Source organism: Siphateles boraxobius, unplaced genomic scaffold (assembly GCF_051911475.1).
Source record: "Siphateles boraxobius isolate OS27281-9 unplaced genomic scaffold, OSU_SipBor_1 6, whole genome shotgun sequence".
Taxonomy (NCBI): Eukaryota; Metazoa; Chordata; class Actinopteri; order Cypriniformes; family Leuciscidae; genus Siphateles; species Siphateles boraxobius.
The window spans coordinates 22,158,524-22,180,203 of NW_027509186.1; the positions used below are offsets into that span (position 1 = coordinate 22,158,524).

Sequence of the window (21,680 nt, forward strand, 5' to 3'; positions counted from 1 at the left end):
TGCCTTGTATTATTTATGAACACCATCACTGTTATTATCATTATTTATGAATACCATGGCATATATAGATCAGATCATTATACAGGTAAGATGCACACACACACACACACACACACACACACACACACACACACACACACACACACACACACACACACACACACACACACACACACACACACACACACACGACAGAGTTTTGTTGAGGGTCTGATTTTTTTTTATTCATGTTTTTTGGGTTTACAATGGCTTGATTTGGCAGACAAAAGCCACAAATATTCATTTTATAAAACAATTATTTTTAAACAATTAATTAAACAGTAATTATTATTATTAAACAATTACAACCTTCATTGCTAATTTTTGCTAAGAAACAAAAATTAAACTTTATGCCAAACTGCTATTTATTTTTTCAAGAATTACAATCTCTACATTTTTTTTGCATTTTATTTTAGTTTTTGAGCTCTCATCTTTCATATTTAAAGTTCATATTTAAGGCTGAGCAAGGTCTCAGCAGCCCATTTTCACCTCTCTCCATGGAAACCCCGTGGCGTATGAGCGTTTATGCAGTGTAATTAGGCATTTGTTTGGTGTAGTTGTGATAGGCCCACTTCAATTGAATTTGCACAAGGTGTATTGGGTAATTAAAGTTAACGAAGGGCGCTCCCTTGGACGATCCCTAGAGTTCTCTTACATTTGCCTGCGTCAGTTAAAACTTGTGTTTTGAGAACACATCTGAGGTCTCTCTGAGCTCATTTAGAATATTAGCATAATGTTTATGGTTTACAGAGATATACGAGCACAGGTAAGGACAAACGTTTACAGGACGAATGCTGTTTTACTGTGTGGTCAGTCTTACATCACTGTTTCACATTGGAGAAACATTTGCTGTGAAAAGCTTGCATAAGTCTTGACTTTCTGACTGATCATGTGACTTTGGCATTTCTGATTTGCTTGAGGAGCTTAATGCACCTGGGCATGGATGTTGGCCTGTGTACGTTTGCCTTCAGGTTACTGTAGAGATTTTCTGGTGATTTGTGCAGTGAGAGTGAGAGAGAGAGGGAGGGAGGAGGGCGAGAGAGATGTGCTGACCCATATCCAATAAGCCTCTGAGCTTCTTAAAAGTTACACCTTCTTGACACCTCTGCCCTACAACCAGAAACAGATGATGCAAACTCAGCAACCACAGCCCAAAGCACTTACAGGTAATAATACAGCAATCTGCAGCACTCAGTAAAGGAAACAAACCTAAGTGTCTTTAAAAGGTTTAAAAACATTTACGGTTTGTATTGATATAGATTTGAATAGGGTTAGCCCTAATTGATTAACCACTGTTGAAGATCTACTTCACATACTATACTTTCTAATATTTGTGTTACAATTTATAATATTTTATAATTCATGAGCTGAATTTTATATATAACTGTTTTACTCTCATTGAAATGGAGTCTCAAATACAAGTGTTTTTGTTTTATTGTACTGCCATCTAGTGGAGAAAAACCTTGTAGATTACAAGTTGATTTAAAATTCATGTTTTAAAAAATATAAAACTATACTACAGATCATGGATTATCACTGTTGTCCTCTAGTTTCTTTATTTCACTTATTCTTCATCAATCTGTTTAGAAACCCTGCAGAGTAAAGTTACTCTACAAGTAAATAGTTTTCTCTGTGATCTAAATCCACTGGAAAGTCATGAACAAGTAATAATATTAATACAAACAAATGTACATGCATCTTTTAAGCTTTTTTATTCCTTAAATTCAGTACAGTTTTCACATCAATGCCATAGAAGAACCATTTTTGGATTTTCAAAGAACCACAGTAAACGGTTCCTAAAATACCTTTTTTTTCTTTTCTTTTTTAGTGAACTTTTTGTGCAATGGAAAGGTTCAACAGATGTTAAAGGATCCATCCATAAATACTGATAAAGAACCTTTATGTGTGTAATTTAATCTCAAATTGTATAATAGTAACCTTCAACATTACACTGTAGAATTAATGAGGTATCATGAGGTTATATGTTAATATGAATGTATCAATAATAAATTAGACTGAACTGAATTGTGTTTTATTTTATACTTCACATTTTGAAAACATAAAAAAATGTGAAAGGGCTGTCAAAGTTGTTACATTTTTGTAAAATTTTTGAATTGAATATTATTACTGATGGGAAAATACAAGATTAATCATGATTGTTGTTGGCAACCCTCATTTTAAACAGTGAAAAATAAAATCCCAATGTGCATATAGGAGTTTTTCCTTATAGGAGTTTGTCAGGGATATACATGTAAACACTCTTGTCCTTAGGCATGTATTTCCCTTGATATAAAGCAAATATTATATATTATGTATATTTGCTTTGTACTGAAGTCAAAGCAAATAATTAAGCAAATATAAATTATATAAATATTAGATATTATTTGCTTTGACTTCAGTACAGTGACGGAGTAAACGTCATTATTTGTTTGTTTTAATTTAAGAATAATAAAAAAAACCATTCAGAAGTATCCGGAATCAGAAAAGATTTCACCCTCTAGTGTGAGGTCTACAGTATTTAAATGATGTGTGGTTGTAGTAGTATATGCTCGCCGATAGAGGGCGTTGTTGAAGCTCGCCGCGTTCAGACGTTCGTGGGCGCGGATTATCATCATCAGTGAGTGAAACTCTAGACGAGACTCTGCTTGCGGTGGCTTTTTATTGCTTCATCTTCTGCGGCGAGTCTGTACTATATAGCAGAAAGATCGACAAAGACACAACCCAGACAATACCGCAGACGTGTTCAGTTGCCACACTACAAAAAGCTCTGGATGACAATGACTAAAACTAAAGTATTTTCCGATGTTGGCCTGGAAAAGTAAAAGCTCTCCGACAGACGAGTCTCGCGGCACATGGTAAGTTTTACGAAAATGAAAAAAAGTTTTCTCCTGTGTCTGACAAGCGTGTTTATATTGTCTTTTTTACATAACAAAATTGAAATGTACGCGGATTCCTTAATCTCCGATAGTTCGCGTGATGAAGAGTAAAGATATGGACAATGAAAAAGCCTAGATAACCTATATTTTTGCATTCTGGTATCGTGACAAGCACAGTTTTGTTAAGCATTGTCAAGCTGTTGGAAAGTTTGTATTTTTAACTGAGCACAGATGTGAGTCCAACCCGTCAAAGCAGAGATTTTGGCTGCGTCTCAAAACTTAGTGAGCTGGCTTCCTAGACAGCATAACGTTAGTAGCCTTATCCAAAATGCTGTCAAGGTAGGCAGACACAAGACTTTGAATCAAACCCAAATCCGTTAAATTAACAGAAGGGTGTGTTTTATTAGAAATTAACCAATATTGTTCGAACGGAATATTTTTAAAAATAAATATTGTTTCATACTTTGTATACAAAGTAACTAAAAATTCATTAAACTACAACAATAAAACATGATATTCACGATTAATAAATGATGATGATGGCGAGATGTTTGCAAGTTTATTTGCAATTGAGCTTAAATTGTTCTGTTTCTCATTTGAATGAATGGCTACAAACAACTGAGTAATTATGGCGTTTCCTGTTAAAGGAAGTGGCATTAGCATGATAAAGTACTACTCTTTAGAGACTCACCAAATGGTGCCATTTGTCAGTAGACCTGAATAAAACAGCAGTCCAACTTTACCTGTTCATTATTGCAACCCATTAAAAATGCTACAAGAAATCCACATTTTCTACTTAGATATTGTTCTAAATTGTCTTTGTTCTAGGGATTACGGTGCTACAGTATATTGCATAAAATTGAGATAATGCTGTACAGTGTGCATGAGCTTTCTAGGATATGGGTGGCAACCCGCATTTTTAACTGTACTGTAGTCAACAACCTTAAAAATGTTGAACACTTTGATGCATGTCTCTAATTCAAAGGTTACGTGCTGCTGTTGGCATCACAAAAAGTAGCCTACCTGGCATACAAAAGTTGTATTACTGAGCTGTTTGAGACACTAAGCTCCCATTAAATCTGTCCCCCGCCCTTAAAGTACTGCATTCTTTCAGCTTTATTGGATTAGGATGTCTGCTGTCTGCTAATTAAATTGGTTAAGAACCAACTTTAGTTCTTTTGTACTGTAGTTTTCTTTTGGCTATGTAAACTCCAGGAAAGATAAATTACGTTTAAAGTGCCCCATTATGATTTCCCGAATATTTCCTTTCATGTATCTATTACGCATACCTTTTCATATAGCTGTCTGTGAATGTAAACGGTCTGCAAAGTTGTAAAGTCGGAAGTGCACGACAAATAAAGTTATTGTCTCCCAAAAGAAAGACTCTGAACCGCCTAAACGAGTCGTCAGAAATTCCAGTCTCACTTTCGTGTCCTGCATATGTAACAAGGTAACACATTTGCATAATGCCTGCCTATGGTTTTCATTGGCTGCCCGAGAACAACGTCTACTTTGACCTGCCCTCAAACGTGCTCGGATTGATTGCTAAAATCGACGCCATTGTTACTGTCTTTACAGTGTAAACAATCTGAGCTTTAGGAAGCCTCCGGAGTGGAAGTTCATTCATGGGAATGGGCGTTTTTGTTTAGACACGCTTCAAGCGGGGTAGACCAATCACAACAGACTAGGCCGTCTGGCAGATCAGACCAGAGTAAGCTCGCGGAAAGGCGGGATTTAGAGAGAATGAATCCTCAAATGTTTTTGGACATTTGACGCTTGTAAACTTGTTGGAGACCTTCAAATCGAAACTATGAGCCTTTAAAATAGCATAATAGGAGCACTTTAAAAGGATCTGCCTTTTGATACTAGACCGTTTTCATGCAGACTCGATGGCTGAGCCTTACAGTCTCACTAAAAGGGGAGAAAGATAAATGGTTTAAATGTGTAGCTGTTTACCACTGACAGTGATTGCTCTTAAAATACATTCCACTTAGACTTCAGGCATTCAAAGCAGGGACTTAAGAGTGTACCACACCTGGAGAGTTCATAACCCCTGGAGCACAGGCAGATGTCTACTGACAGAAGAATGCCATGCCTCCAAGTTACATTCATTTTGAATGTTCTAAAGTTAGTGTTACATATATGTTATCATTACCAAATACAAAAATTAATAAATAAATGGGCTGAAAATGGTTTTCAGTGCTTTCACCTCATGTCCTAACTCCTAAGAAGAGAGTAGAACGGACATGATTTTTTAGGAAAATGTTTACTTGAAGAGGAACACATCTTGACCAGAGCGAAAGGGAAAGAAAATGGCTGAGGTTACAAGTCGGTGTCTATATCCCAAACAAATACTCCCATTTAAAGGGATAGATCACCATCAAATGAAAATTTTACCATCATTGCCAATCGTTCTTTTTTGGACCACAAAAGGAGAAATCTTTTTAAAAATGTCACACTCACCCATATAATAGCAGTAAATAGCAACCACACTTGATCAAGAAAAAAAATTATTAAATAAAACTAATGGCATAGCGTTTTGGTCTCGTGAGCTTTCTCAATGCCAAGTTGACCAATGAGAAGAGGTCACATGTGACCAAAATGTTTGTAGGCTGAAACCCTTTTGTATACCACCAGAACACTTGGAATATATGGCACTTTTCACATGGGACCATTCTGTGATACTTTTTTTTTTTTTTTTTTTTTTAAAGCTTGATGCTGGTCTCTATTCACTGCCATTATATGGATGAGCATGAGTGGACATTTGTTTTTAAATTCTCCTTTTGTGGCTAGAAAAAGAAAGAACTGCATACAGCGCTAGGTTAGTAAATTATTACTTAATTTTCATTTTAGGGTGAACCAACCCTTTAAGCAGATTCATCAAGTATAAGCAGCACTTTACAGTGTTACATAGTCACGAAGACGGTGTTTTTCCTTTTTTGGTACCACTTTCTCATAGAACTTCTGCTTTTGTTATAGTAAAAAGATTAAAAAACATAGTTATAACTCACTAAATAGTTGTAAGTGTGCACTGCACTCTGTAACTTGGTGTTTTCATTGTACCTATTATGCAATAAATTACATGAGAGGTAATTGTTTACCTAGCATGCTGGTTCTGTTAATCGTTATCTATAGGAGTACACACAATCTTACAGACTAATTAATGTTCAGTCATTTTTGCTGCTTCATTCTCAAGTCTCTTTCGAACTGTTTTGTAATCAGGTTAACCCTTGCCCAGATTCAGCTGTAATTTTGTAGAGTGTTGAAACAGGGTTTAAGTTCATGTCTAATAGTTAAACTAAGAGCACATGGTAGGGTGGTCAGGCAACACAAGTCATAAGTAGAGCGTGGGAGAGCGTTTATAGATTTTAGCTGCAGTCATAGAGAACATCTCCATCTATTAGACACATAGACCTTCTGTTTGAGAGTCTTCTGCATACTTCATGAAAACACGTAAGCAAGATTCAGATATTTATGTTTAGAATGATGGTGTACTCTTATTTTGCACTTTCTTTAATAAGTCAAAAGTATTTACATGTGTAATTCAAATTATTCAATATGAAAGCAATATATATATATATATATATATATATATATATATATATATATATATATATATATATATATATATATATATCTAACTGGAGTTTATAATAATTTTAATTCAGCAAGGATACATTAAATTGATCAAAAGTGACCATAAAGAAATTTATGATTTTACAAAATAAATATATTTTAAATAAATAATCTGTTAGAATGACAATTGGTGGTGGAACTAATATACTGGGTACTGCAATCCAATTAAAAATATCGGAGATGGTCGTTTTTCTCCCGCCACCTGTTCCTCAGACTGGACGGTGCTCACACGGGTTGCCAGTTTGAGCACACAGACTGGCAACGTGCAGTATCACAGACAGGGTTCGTACGGGCGTGCTTGAAATCCTTGAAAATGCTTGAATTTTGATGTTGTGTTTTCAAGGTTTGAAAAGTGCTTAAATTTTGGATAAAATGCTTGAAATTGTAACTGTATTTCTCTCACAACAAATACCTATCTGACTAAATAGTTTGTTTATTAAATGGAGAAATGAAATGTAGCCCTTCACAAACAAAGCGATTTGCGCTACGCTGGCCAGAGCAAAAGTAGGCGGAGTTTTCCATTTTGATTTCCGCGCTTGTTTGGATGCCCCGTTTTTATTGTCTGCCCGGGTAATCGCCACAGAGCGCAGCGGCAAAAGTTTAACTTTTTAATTTTTGACCGCGGCATGCGCTCTAGCTCACCAATGCTATGCTGCGCTTTGGTTGACTCAGCAACAAAACGTCTTCGCGCGACGTAAGCCATTGAAATAAATGGCTTTCATAGTGCAGCGCATTCCGCGTCCTGTCTGAAAGGGCCATTTAGTGACTGAAATTACTTGGTGTGATAAATTAATGTAATGTTAGTATTGGATGTCCGTTATGGCACATTCATTTGTGGAATATGCAGTGAACATAGCCAAAGTTACAGCACAGTAACTGTAACGTTAACTACCCGCAAATTAAAACCTGCAAACGTTAGCCCATGCATAACAACAATCGTTGATTACTAAACAGAAATTATGCCAGATTGAGTGTCATACAAATAGCCTACTGTAAGGTTGAGGATGGCTTTGTGCAAGACTGCTCTATTCAAGTAGATAAATGTATATGTCTTGGCAATTCAATACTTAAAAAAAATTAATAATAATTAATATAGGTTATTTATCAGGCAGGTGCCTGTGCACTGTCACAGTCTTCTGGGTGAAAATTGAATTACAGGTTGTTGTTGCACTATCTCAGATTTTGTTCAAACCTTGTCTATATCAAGAATGTGTCCCAAAACCAAGGCCTGTAAAATATTTCTGTTCAAATCCCGTCTTCATATTTTCAGCCCTTGAAATTTCTTCAGTTTTACAGCCTGAAAATCACATTATCTTGGAAGCAATATTTGGACATTAATATAATGAAAAGTATAATTCATAGGCATTATCTACTTAGACAGTGATACATTTTGAAAAATAAAACTTGTGATTTGCTTAAATATCTGATCCTTCCGCTATTTCGGAACACAATTTCTCCTAAATAGCATTATCTCTTTTAATGTGATAAAAACACTAAATAATAATTTTGCCTATGTATTGGTATGTATGTAATTTACAGTGGTGTAAGGTGCTGGAAAAGGCTTTAAAATGGACCTTGAAAGTGCTTGAAACCCTGCACAGACCAAAACAAAAACAAACATTCCAGCCTGGAAACGCATTTCAAAGTAAAATAACTGGCTGTAGAAGTGTTTTTCAGAGAAACGAGTATGTGACATAGCATGTTTCCTCAATATATGCAAACATATTATGGTATTTTTATGCTTTAGTGCAGTGAAAAAGTTACATACAGCACCTTTAAATATTAAGACCGTTTTCAACATTTATGATGATAAACAATGTTTCTTGATTAATAAATCAGCATATCAGAATGATTTCTGAAGGATAATGTGACTGAAGAATGGAGTAATGATATTGAAAATTCAGCTTTGCATCACAGGAATAAATTACATTTTAAAATATATTAAAATAGAAAACAGTTATTTTAAATTGTAATAATATTTAACAAATTGCCATTTTTTCTGTGAGTATGAGAGACTACTTTCATAAACATTAATATTTTTATATTCTTATTTTACTTTCAAACTGAATTACATTAGGACGGTAAATTATCATTAGATATTTAGACATACATTTAGAGTTCTTTCCATTTTTTAAATTTATTTCACAAGTAAACCTGGTAATATAGATATGCGATATACAATAATCATTGCTAATAATACTGGGTTTGCATATATTAAAGCATCAAAGTCTTTGAGTTTCATTTATATTCTTTAACTAAATGATGTGCTAACAGCTCTTGAATTCTCCATGAGAAAAGCCTTGCAAACTGTTAATCATGACAAATTGTCACTGTAATTGAAAAAGTCCAATTTAATAGGCTTTTTGATCATAAGAATTAGGTCAAATCCTTTGAGAAGATGCAGAAAAATTAGGGCTCATCAAGTTGTACTAGAAGAGAAGAAGCTTGAATATTTATGTTTTTCATGGAAAGGATGAATAAACACAGACCTAGTGACAAGCATGTACGTACAGCAGTAAATGATTGGCTACGTCGGTTTACAGAATGATTCTGATTGACTCAAACCTCTCAAAGGGCCCCTGTGAAGTGGATTCTAGTTCAGTTTTGATGATAACCCTTTTTTACATTCAGTCGATTTTCTTGAGAATGATTTTTGGTGATGCTTGAAGTTAATGTGATTTGATTGGTTCTGTTTTGCGACGTTCATGGCTATAAAATTAAACCTGTTAATGTGTGTTTTTTGGTTTATAGCTCACCATGGCCACATTGCTGTGTCTCTTCTCCTCTGTGCTTGTCCTTGCTGTCATGGGAGCAGTGAAGAACTGCCATCCGCAGTGCCGTTGTGAGGTGGAGAGCTTCGGCCTCTTCGACAGTTTCAGCCTGACCAAAGTGGACTGCAGCGGAATCGGCCCCGGGAACGCTCCTGTCCCCATCCCTCTGGACACCTCCCATCTCGACCTGTCCTTAAACTCCATCACATCCATCAGCGATTCGATGCTCTCCGGACCGGGTTACACCACCTTGGTCAGTCTGGACCTAAGCAGCAATGTCATAGCACATGTCAGTCCCAAAGCGTTCTCTAAACTTCGTTATCTGGAGACGTTGGACTTGAGCAACAACGCCCTTGAGGGTCTTGGCGATGGCTGCTTCACTGGACTCCCTCTCGTTGAGCTGGACCTGAGTGAAAACCAATTCAAAGAGTTCAGCCTTGATCTCTTCACCACCAGGGCACAGGATATACCAATCATGGTGGATCTGTCGCGAAACCTTCTGACCTCCATTACCAGGAGGACGCCTGGCCATCCGCTGTACATCAAGAGTCTTATGCTCGCAGGGAACAGATTGAAGAGGGTCCCGACGCTTAACGGAATCCCACTTCAGTATCTCAACCTGGACGGGAACCTCATCTCCAGCATTGACGCAGGGGCCTTTGATTCGATGACAGAACTGGTTCACCTGTCTCTCAGCGGCCTGTCTGACCTGACCTTGATTCAACCAGGTGCTTTCAGGGGTTTGAGGAACCTGCAGGTCTTAGACTTGTCAAACAACAGCCGGCTCAAGACGTTGAGCCCAGATGTATTTAGCGGACTCGTCTCTTTACAAGAGCTCCATTTGTCCAATACTGCTGTCACCCCATTATCAAGGACCGTCTTTACCCAGATGCCAAGCATAAAGAGTATAACTCTAGGGTCAAACGTGCATTGCTGGAAGACACACAAGCAAGGACAGTTTCACAGACAGATTGGACAGGCAAAACCCAATGATATACTTACCTGTGACAATGCAGGAATGATCTTATGAGCCTGAAGTGCCAGGAAAGACTTGTTTTCTCATCTCTATGCCTTATTAGTATCTCTTAAGATCTTTTATATTTTCTAATTCAAGATTGCATCATATTTGCACATACTATGCCAACTAAGGTCCGCTATTTTACAGGTGTTCATCATATTTTAACACAGAGACAGTACATAATAATGTCCTTTGCACTTTATTTATCACATTTCTGTTCTTCTACTTAATGTCACCTGAGATTTGAAGTGTGATGTCAGCTCTAATGTGATGTTTATTTTGTTTTTTAACACAAAAAGTCTTAAAGTGTCAAGTTGTGTATTCAAACAACAGTGTATAGCTCAATTTAGAAGTTATGGTGCCTTACAGTGTCATTCATTTCACAGTATTCTGGAGATGTCCCCCCATATGATACACTTTAAATGACCATAGAAGCATACAGTTTACACTAATGCATACAAATATTCTCAGAAGGTGTATTAGAATGATTTACAGTGGACCTTAAACACTAAGGGGAGGCAAATTTGGTTCATTTAGATGTTTTTACTTGTTTTAAAGTGGGGCATTTCTTTTTTGATAGAAGCTTAAAGAATAAAATACAGTATGTGGAATTTAAGAATTTAAATTTGGCATTTTAATGTAATTTATTACTTTAGCAGTGAAATGTTTTCCTAATTCTGAACCTAAAACATGATTTACAAACTACAACATTTTCTACACATCACTCAGTCTGACGTTTGAGGGAAATGTAACGTTAATGAATCCTCTTTATCACTTGAGGTGTCAGACGTTTACATGATGTTGCTCTGAAATTTTGCACTTTTGATGTTTTAAGATGGCTCATCATGTGAGTTGAGGTATGTTTTATGTTTGTTCAAAACTATACTCCTAATAAAAGATAATCAACTTTAGATATCTAATATCTTGTGATTTAATGCTCACTTCCCCAAACAGTATTAAAACTTCCAAAGTTAAGCCAGGGCTCTTTCTGAGTCACGTAGTGCATTAGTCATAATGCAGGCCTCACTAATGTGGTTCTCTTCAGGCTGACGCACTCAGACAGCAATGATTTGTTTCTAAGAAACACCCAGTGTTATATCCCACAATTTTTCTTTACATACAATAATTAAGCATTAACCATTCACTCAGACTAACCATGGACAGCAGTTTTAGGTGGACCGAAGACTTGATTGCTGAATTGGACCATATGACTCTAGCCTGTCATGCTTTAGGTTTGTAGGCCTCACAGACCGAGTCTTCATATATCCCCTTAGCTACTCTGAATTGTTGCCAAGATCCAGCTCTTTGAAATTCTAGGAGACTAATGCCAGAGACACATCCCCCTCTTCTTTTCTACACAAAAGCTTAATGGAAAAAAAGGTTTACTTAACGGCTAAACTTTCACTTCATCACTTTGCACTTTCTGCCATGCTCAGGATAAATAAGTAATGTAAATAAATGTGGGCCAATGAGGAACAACAGTCAAGAGCAAACCGTCAATGTTATCATGACATTCTCGAAATGTTTCTGAGATTTTTCTTTTGAGAACACAAGAACACCATTTTATGAGGATGAATCATTTAAAAGACCTTTAAATGCAAATTAGAGTTGCATTTCCTGAAGAAAATACTAGCACTATACAGTAAAATAATAGCTTTAGTTCTCTTTGCCATTCTCTACAGCACACATTTTTTTATTAACATTCTATTAACTTAACATAATATTCAATGTTTATCTAGAGACATTCAATGTTGCTGCTTCTTTTTTATTTATAAATTGTAGTAGTAGTTGATTTTTCATTTGTTGACACTGGCAGGCCAACTTCACTGTTGTGATCTACCCAACAAATTAAAATAAATGAGCATTAACCTTTACCATTCTTTTACAGAACAATGTAAATGTCAAAACGCTGCTTCCTTGTCTTTCATGAGCCTCAACTTGCCTTACTATGTGAGAGGTTGTACTAGATATGATGATGTAAGCAGTGTACAGAGTTAAATGGTTTATGGACTACTCTGAATTTTGTTTCTCCTCCTACCTCCGTGTACTATCCGGCTTGTAAAGATTTTAGATAAGAACGGAAATTAAATGGGGCTTAGGTGTATCATTTGATGGCATAATCAAAAGCCACAGTCCACTTGCAAAAGACAAATGTTGACATAAAAAGCCCTGGTGCATGGAGAGTTCTTTTTTTTTTTTTTAAATCAACTTGTAAACACCAACCATGCAAAATCCACAAGTCTGTTAAAGCCTCTCGACCCCAGATTCCCAATGTCCAGTTAATTCAAGGCTGAATTGCCAGAGAAAAGACAATGGCCCACTGCCAAACATCTGACACAAACTCAAAGCACAAGAGAATCGATATGGAACAAACAATCAAATTTAAGTCAGATTAAAAGGCTTCAATGTCTGAAACCAGAACACAAACAATAAATGGAATGAAGCCTGGAAAAATAATGCAGCCATGGTCACATTTCGCCCATGGAAATCTCATGAATTTTTCATTGGAGAAGCATTCTTACAAAGTGCCATGCCAATGCTTGCTTCAGACAGCATGCAGATATTGATTTCCAATTCGGATTCATAAAACAGCATGAGAAAAAATATATGAAATCTTTTTCATAGCTGTAGTTTTAAATTACAAAGTCTTGCACAGAAAAACTGCACTATACATGCTCATAAAACATCCCACATGATGAAATCTCATTGCAATTCGTATCTGTTTTACATTTTGGTGAATTGGTGGCTAATTTGTGTGAATTCGTACAATCTGTTATTTAGGGGTGGGGTTCGGGGAGAAGCTTCATTTTTTCTATAAATTGTACATTTTCGCATGATTCACATTGTACAAATTCATACGAAATTACCACTTCACGAAATAGTTTCCCATGAGATTGTGTTGAGCGCACATTACAAACAAATTAAAAGTTCTCATGTGCTTCCTTGAATAAACAGACAGGATGGTAACATGGCTATCTAGTTCGACATGCATTGAAAAAAAACACAAGCAAATAACTTCCCTCTCTAGATTGCACAACCTTAAAAACAGCAATGTACAAGTTGCTCATATTTTCTAAGTTTCATTCTCAAGCTGTTGATGAGATCACAAGCAGTACATTCATCTTCATTCTCTTTCTGCCTAATGTTAAAGACCCAGCATAAGTCCTACAGTATCAGAAAACCAGCACAATAGAGCCTTTCTTGCTGTAACAGTGCGTGCAAAAGAAAAGCTTTATTGTGCACCAGAATAGACACATCAGGCTCTGTCCACACGTCACGCTCAACTGGGTTAGTGTTTTGTGTCAGAACAGGCCATAGCTAAAGTCACTTACAGAGGTGCTGAACACATAATGATGTTTGCATTCCATGTAATGCATTAGCGCAATACCATCTTATACTTGTATTTTTTTTTTTTTTGCATACTTCTGCAATGTGGGTTCAAGAAATCTCAGAGAGCCTCAAGCTAGGGGAAAAAAGAGCCTTGTTGTACAGTACATTCAATGAAGGTTGAGGACGTAATCTGATCTTGGAGCAAACTGTTTTGCCAAGAAATCTTTCTTTCTTTGGACTGTACCATTCACAGGACACTAATCTGTCTTTTCATGTGTGAACAAAAATGATTTGTACATGGCTCTAAGCATTAGCTAACTCCTTTTTCCTGCAAGGGACTGTATACATCGAAAATATGGAAGAAATTAGTGCTTTGTTGTCGGTTTAGTCAATTGTACACTGTTGTTTGCCCCTGAGCATAGACCTGTGAGTGTTTGCTTTTACTTATCTGCTTTAAAGCACGTGGGTTGGCCAGCTCATGCTTATTCCTGCCCATTCCTGAGTGGTCAGTCCAGGTTTCCAGTTTTGATTGATAACAATGAGGATTGGAGATCAGGTTCACTTTCAGATCTGTAAAAAGGGATGGCAACAAAGTTTACAAAAGATCTTCTGCAGCACATACGAGCATATGAATCAGCTAAACGATTAAATGATTTTGTTAGACATTGTGTAACTTTGGGTTGGTGTTGTACTGCGGGCGTTCCAAGAAAAACAGACATATCCTGCGATTGTAAGCCCACACTGACGTCCTACACATCTGGTAGACATTAAGGTTCGCTGACTCAAGTTACTCGCTACAGCGAAACAATCGCACAGCTCAAAGGAACCTTCTAAGGGAGCTTTCTCTTTGCTGAAATGCTGCACTTGTTGTTTAAAGGGATCATTTCACCCCAAAAAAGTTAATTCTCACATTATTGTCTAACCCTCATGTTGTTAAACCTGTAGATGAGTATCATGTCATATGATGCCAGGGCTGGACTGGCCATCGGGCATACCGGGCATTTGCCCGGGCCCGACGTGCTTTTTGGGCCGATACAGATCATTCTTTAAAAATATATATATAAAAACATTTTTTTTGTCTAAACGGCCCATAATACCCGTACATCGGCGGCCCATTCGTTTAGTTTTGCTTAATTGGCGCGCTGGGATCTTTGTGCCGGTGTAATGCATTTGACAAAAAAAATCAGTTTTTTTTTTTAACAGACCGGCCCATGAAACACGTAGATCAGCGGCCCATTGGTTCTTTTCTTGATTGGCACTGGGCTGGTCCAATCACATCTTTAAACTCCTCCCCCTTTGGACTCTGAGCGCGCGTGCAGTGTCAGTGTGTATCTGTCAAAAAAGTCAGAGATGGAGAAGAAACGCAAGGAATGTGCAGAGAAATAGCGTGAAAAAAAAGAAACAGGCCCTTCAAGTGTCTGATGAGGATATTGAGGAGGATCAGGAGAGAATGAGTGAGTGTAGAGAACTGTGTAGCAGAACTAGGCAACTTTCAGAACACTTAGGTAGGCTATGAGTGTAGGAACCCATCACCCAGTTACGCATTATTTACACATCGGCATAGTTGATGATTACGCATTTTACTAGAATTGTAATGAGACGCGTTTGTAAACCACGTTTTCCGCCAAAATAAAAGATCATGTGTTTATCTCTTTCAAGCATGGAAATTAGTACAAAACTAAATATGAAAGTTCCTTTTATTTTTCAGTGCATTTGTTTTACAATATGGCTATTACTGCCATGGAATTAATATTATAACTATTATTATGCACTAGTGTAATGCAGACAGACACTATATCACAGCTTTGAGTTTTTCTTTGTTCAATTTGCACACCGATTATGGGTTGGAGCTCTTAATTTTTAACTCTCAAAGTGCAACAGATTGATGAATTTAACATAAAAAGCACACATTTTTCTTATGGGGGGCTCCCCCGAACCCCCCTAAAGGGACAGAGGTCCACCCACCACAGATTTACCAAAAATTATTTGTCAAACACTGGTATTGCTATGCCAATGCAGCTTATAGCTTGTTTTAGGATTCATCATTGTGGGGTAGTTCGATTGTATTTTACAATTAGTAGGTATTTCATCTATTAACTCTTACTCATTCCTACTCACTCATTAGGCTACATGGCATTAGTGGTTTTAGGAGTTAGTGTACATATTCAGGGGTGTGAAAAGATCGGTTGTGTTTATGATTATATGTAGTGGGCCAGTCTGGGCCAAAATGCCCGGGCCGATTTTTAGTCCCAGTCCAGCCCTGTATGATGCCATAAGTCACTTTCAAATTAGTGAGGAGCTATCATTTGCAACTCCAAATTTTGTAAGTCCATATTATTTATCTTAAAAAATATATTTTGTATATTTTTATTAACCTAATTATTAAACTAATTACAGTATATAAAACTATGTTGTCAGTGCACTACAAATAAACTGGGTATTACCTTTATTTTGTCATTCAAACGTATAGCCTAGAAAAAGACAAGGCTATGGCTATGCAGAGGACCTCAATAATAATAATAATAATAATATATATATATATATATATATATATATATATATATATATATATATATATGAAGAATCTTTCCATATTGCAATGAAGTTCTTCTACTTAAAAAAACTTTTTTAACTTTCAAGGCTTTATCATATGAATTTGACCATTTTTAAATATCAAGCAAATTTATCAAGTGTAATCTAGTGTATATGTTAACGTCGTTCATTTTAAAGAAACATAGCAGGTTGTGAATAAGCTCGGCTTTTATCTCCACTAGCAGCTGTGTAATTGCCCTCACATGCCTTTTTATGCCTCTGCAATATCCAGATTTCCCAGCTGACTGCTTTGAAACTATTTAGCTTTGAGCACCACCATGTGGCTGCAAAAAATAGAACAAACTATTCTTCTTCAAGGAATTTCAGTATACAGTATCCGGCAGCATGTAGGCTATGTGTGTACTGTATGTAGCCTATAGGCCTATTTTTTTCCAGTAAGGTATCAGAAAACATTGGCACGTTTTTATGTTTAAGTATAAATCTAACAATGTATAATAATTTCCAAGTGGTGTAAGAAACACGATTGTCCAGTGGCGGTTTTCGGGCTTGGCTTAGCGAAGGGTCAATACTATTCTCTATTCACTCTTTGTATCTTATACAGTTTTTCTTCTCACATAAAGATATCTTATCTTAAAGATGTTTGGATATTTTTTACTAGAAAATAACAAAATCCTAAGTAAATTATTATTATTATTTGCAGTATGGGAAGAAACTCTAAACAGCAACAACAACACAAAGAAAACATCAACTGCATTTTAAAAGTAAAGGAAACCCTTCCTTATCTGTAGTTTAGTTTCCTGCACAGTGAGAAATGTACCTTACCACAGCTGGACAGACACACATATTGCAAGGAAGGATTCACAAAGGAGCAATGTTAGTCTATCTAGATTCCATCATTCGTCTCGTAGTTTCTGTACAGTTATAATGGGATGTCAACAGTGATTGAGATTCCCTTGCTCCAACAGGAAGGATATGATCCTTGTTTCCCTCTGGCGTGTGGCAAACTTGCCTTTTCCTTCCTGAAGTGCACACTGAAATTGGCTGAAGCTGCAGGCGTAATTAAACTGAGGGAGTAGCCCACATTTCCCTGCAGTGAATAAAGACAGTGGGTGTTTACGGAGCTAGAAAGAGTTAAGTAGAACTAAAAGTAACATTTGTTGTTGTAGCCTATACTGCGGAGACGTGACAGAAGAATCGGCTGATAACTGTAAAAGCGCGTCCGAATCTGCTTTGTGGCTGCGAGGACAGTCGTCAGAGAGTAGCCTATGGAAAAATTGTAAATGATGAAAAGCGCTTACAGGTGTTCCTTGACGTTTCTGGCATTTTTGTGTATGTTAAAAGGTAAGCTACTTCTCAAATTCATAGTTAAAATTGCGGTATTTTCAAAAGTAGGTTGCTTAAAACTTTTTTTCTTAATAAAAATAATGTTTTAGTAGGCTAGTGTAAACAGTTACAGTTCTCAAACTTTACTTTTAAAGTTTTTGCACCCAGAAATCAAGGCTACTCACCCTCGTGTTGTTTTAGACCTGTGTGAGTTTCTTTGCTCTGTTGAATACAAAAGATATTTTGAATACTATGGGTAACTAAACAGTGGTGGGGCACCCTTGGAGTCCATAATATGGAGGGAAAAAATACTATGAAAGTCAATGGTGCTCACCACTATTTGGTTACAAACATTCTTCAAAATATCTTCCTTTGGGTTTAACAGAACAAAGAAATTCAGACAGGTCTAAAACAACACAAGGGTCAGTTTATGATGACAGAATTTTCATTTTTTTAAACTATCCCTTTAATAGTTGCCTACAATCGGAACACAGTAGCCTACAAAAATTGCTTTTGTGTAACTAAAAATTCTACTCTGATTTCAGCATGTGAACTGTGCTTATTTGTTCGAGGAAGTCGTGCTTCCAAGTTTGTTTCTGAGGGTAGCAGTCTCGAGTTGAGCTGTGAAGTGCTACACTGTGGTTTCCTTGGCTGGACTGGAGGATGGGCTTTCCAGGAAATGCAGAGCACAGGATTTACTCGCCTCACTCCCTCCGAACGAATCGATTTGTCTAATTACAGCTCAACAGCCAATAGCACACATCTATTAGTCCACATTCACAACATCAACCAGTCAGATGCTGGACCATACAAGTGCATAATAACCTGGACTTCGGAAACAAATAGCAATGGGCATGTGACATATGTTAATGTGACTGCAGGTAGGCTATGTCTATTCTGGACATGCTATTGTTTTTAAATTTGCACACGGGATATTGCTAAAAAATAAAATGAGAAAGTATGAATGGGATCATCAACCTTTAGCGAAATCAAATCCATTTATTGTCTTTATTTCTTTACAGCATCAGTAGACTCATCGGGAAGAAACCTCTCTCATAGAGTTCTGCTGTGCCTTAGTGCCTCGATGTGCTTTCCTCTTGTTCTGGGATTAGTTTGGTGTCTGACCCGGGATCATCCACCACCACCCCCTGTCCCGCCTCCCTCCTACACTTCCTGTAAGAGCCAACTCTCTATTGTGTCATATCAACTCATCTATCTATCTCTATCTATATATCTATCTATGTGTGTGCGTGTGTGTGTGTGTGTTTATCTGCCTTGTGTTTAAATTACTTTTTTTTCTGATAGTTGCAGCTAGAGTGAAACCAAAACAGGAAGTAAGTACCTCAGTTTCTTGTGCTTTCTGTTTTGTATAAAGCAGTCATGGACAGAATGTTTTATTGTATTTAATAATGTTCTCTGAGGTCCAATGCTATCAAGATTTCTACATTAAAAAAACAACAACATTTTTATTAAAATAATTTTCAACGTCCCTGCCATTACATCTCGAAAACTTCCGATGTTGAAAAAGATTTTATTACATAGTTGAAACATTTTCCAACAATGTGAAACATTCCTGCTTATTACATATGTTTATAAGTCTTGGTTGTGGCAAATAAAGTGTAGTGTCGTGTTTTAAATAAAATAAAAAGGATAGAATAGCATATCACAACTATTCAGTTTGACTGCGGCGCTACAGTATAAATACTCAGACAAAGCAATAGTGACACATGGTAAAAACAATGGAACACACACCTGTGTTTTGCGACATTACTGTCGGATCCAATGTGGTTGGCACTGCATAATCTTTTATTTTCAGTCTCTCTGAAAAGCCTGCAACTGTGTCTTGTTTAAAAATGAATCCTCAGTAAAATTAAGTGAACAATTGAATAGTCTTACTGACGCAATTTGAATGGAACTATGTTAAAAATAAAGTTAATCCACGCTTTCTTAAAGGGATAGTTCACCCAAAAATGAAAATTAACCCATGATTTACTCACCCTGAAGCCATCCTAGGTGTATACATTCTTCTTTCAGGCGAATACAATCGGAGTTATATTAAAAAATAATGGGAGTGAATGGGTGTCAGTCTTTGGAAGTCCATCAAAGCGCATCTATTCATGATAAAAGTGCTCGACGCGGCTCTGCAGGGGTTAATAAAGGCCTTCTGAAGTGAAGCGATGCATTCGTGTAAGAAAAATATCCATATTTAAAACTTAATCGACTAAAATAACTATTGTATTCATCTAAAAGAAGAATGTAATATACACTTAGGATTGTCAGGGTTCTGTCACTTCTGTCTCTAGTCTATTTCTTGTTTTTTCTGCTTGTTATTGCCCTGACACTCCTGTTTTGTCTTGTCTGTGACTTGTTTCATGTGCTTTCATGTCATGTTTTGTCTTTTACTGTTGCATGCAGCTTGTGTTTTTCACTGGCTGCGTGCTTTCATGTTGTCATGTTTTGTGTGAACACGTGGCTTATGAGTGTTTTCATTGGCTGCTTGTTCATGTCTCATTTTGTGTGAGCACATGGCTTGTGATTTGCTTTACTGGCCATGTGCTTGTGTTTTTGTCATGTGTGGTGTGAGCACATGGCTTGTCATGTGTTTCCTTGTGCCATGTGCTGTCCTAGGATTGTCTAGCCCCTCCCATCTTGTTACCTGGTTAGGTGGTTGCATCCACCTATGCAAAATTTAGCATATTCTGAATTAAGAAATCATTATAATGCCGTCAAAAATAATTTACAGGGAACATAAAGAATTACTTTACCTTCCGAGTCTATCGTTCATTGTCACGTGACAGACGCAATGAACGGATCGTTTATGAACGACTCATCACTATCCTGCATTTGAGTCCTCACTACTTTCCTCAACCCAAATCCTGACAAGGATGGCTTCAGGGTGAATAAATCATGGGCTAATTTTCATTTTTGGTTAAACTATCACTTTAATGTAAAGATCACAAGGTTGGTAATCCAAAGACGTCTTGTAATCCCCAGAGACGTCTCTATGGTTTTGATGTTGGAGTAATCCTGTCTTTGGGTCTGTCTCGTATATACTACTACATGACATGTGCAAATTGGTGGGCGGGGCTTAAGAGGCAATGATGTAGAAGTAGGCGTTGATCTTCTTCTGTAGATGCGGTCTTTCGTCCCATTATAATGTGACAAAATCCGAAACGAGTCGTTTTCGGAGCTTGATTTCAATAAAAGCTGGTTTTGGACTGGAAGTTTTCAGTTCTGAAACTTAAAGGATATTTCATAGTACAATGACCTCTTATATGTCAAAAGATCAAGGGAAATTAGATTTCTCCATTCATGACCTTTGAATATGATACATTTTTTGTCATTATTTATGCAGTTGGTGTATGCAGATATTGCATTGAAAAATTCAAGGCGGCAGAATGATTGTCCAAAACAAGTACCTGAGCCAACTGTTTACTCCTCTGTGCATTTCTCCTGAACAGAAAGACTTCATCTTACATTTCTATCTCGCATGTGGCTGCGGGTATTTTTGAATACCAGAACAAACATGACTGTAAACATAGGGACTGTACAGTTGCAATGTTAGACACAACAAGATCGAGAATATATCAAACTTGTGATCCTTTGAAATGTGAATGCTAGCAATGTTACACTTGATTTAATATAGCTGTAATGCCATATCTGATGCCGTTGATCTTCCAGAGATGCCTGTAAGATATGCTTTGTGTATATGGATTGGGTGATTGTATATGAAATAAAAGGAGACATATTTGAGCAAATGACATTGGACACATTTTTCGAATGATTTAGACAACAGACCGCTATTTGACACAAAATACATTTTTATTTTATAATAAATTCTTAATGGCACATGCCATAACCAAATATACATATACATCATCTTTTAAATTGTTTTTGACTCTGCATTTTTTTTTACGTAACATCAACAACTTTTAAAAGCAATAAATTATGGCAGTACAAACATATATGCCATCACATTTTATGTGAACGTTTTTACTATTGTGCAAGAATATTTAACTCGCTCTCTGCAGTCTAATGCCCTCACCAATAAGTACCGCTGAAAACTAACAACTGATTCATGAGGAGAGACACACATTTGTAAATAAATAACACAATTTCCAAAACAAACTAAAA

At 36.7% G+C, this 21,680-nt stretch overlaps 2 protein-coding genes across 3 annotated transcripts; both read left to right on the top strand.

Annotated features, from left to right (window-relative positions):
• Positions 1 to 2,625: 2,625 nt before the first annotated feature.
• Positions 2,626 to 11,251, top strand: tsku (tsukushi small leucine rich proteoglycan homolog (Xenopus laevis)). Of its 2 annotated transcripts, none has more exons than XM_077208214.1 (2): positions 2,626 to 2,894; positions 9,303 to 11,251. In XM_077208214.1, the coding sequence occupies exons 1-2, from the start codon at positions 2,892 to 2,894 to the stop codon at positions 10,350 to 10,352; spliced, it is 1,053 nt and encodes a 350-aa protein (XP_077064329.1). In that variant the 5' UTR covers positions 2,626 to 2,891; the 3' UTR covers positions 10,353 to 11,251. The 2 variants fall into 2 exon arrangements, with proteins under 2 accessions (XP_077064329.1, XP_077064330.1); XM_077208215.1 differs by lacking the exon at positions 2,626 to 2,894 and adding an exon at positions 6,207 to 6,368.
• Positions 11,252 to 17,251: 6,000 nt separating this feature from the next.
• Positions 17,252 to 21,307, top strand: LOC143716075 (uncharacterized). The gene is made up of 5 exons (XM_077208218.1): positions 17,252 to 17,564; positions 18,092 to 18,427; positions 18,569 to 18,721; positions 18,852 to 18,880; positions 20,902 to 21,307. The coding sequence occupies exons 1-5, from the start codon at positions 17,504 to 17,506 to the stop codon at positions 21,001 to 21,003; spliced, it is 681 nt and encodes a 226-aa protein (XP_077064333.1). The 5' UTR covers positions 17,252 to 17,503; the 3' UTR covers positions 21,004 to 21,307.
• The last annotated feature ends 373 nt before the right edge of the window (positions 21,308 to 21,680 follow it).

What these genes read in the sequence shown, in the direction of transcription:
- LOC143716075 (XM_077208218.1), top strand. Translation starts at nt 17,504, where the DNA reads ATGATGAAAAGCGCTTACAGGTGTTCCTTGACGTTTCTGGCATTTTTG. An exon ending in ATTTTTGTGTATGTTAAAAG is followed by an intron (nt 17,565 to 18,091) that starts GTAAGCTACTTC and finishes CTCTGATTTCAG; the next exon opens with CATGTGAACTGTGCTTATTT. An exon ending in GCCTCCCTCCTACACTTCCT is followed by an intron (nt 18,722 to 18,851) that starts GTAAGAGCCAAC and finishes TTTTTCTGATAG; the next exon opens with TTGCAGCTAGAGTGAAACCA.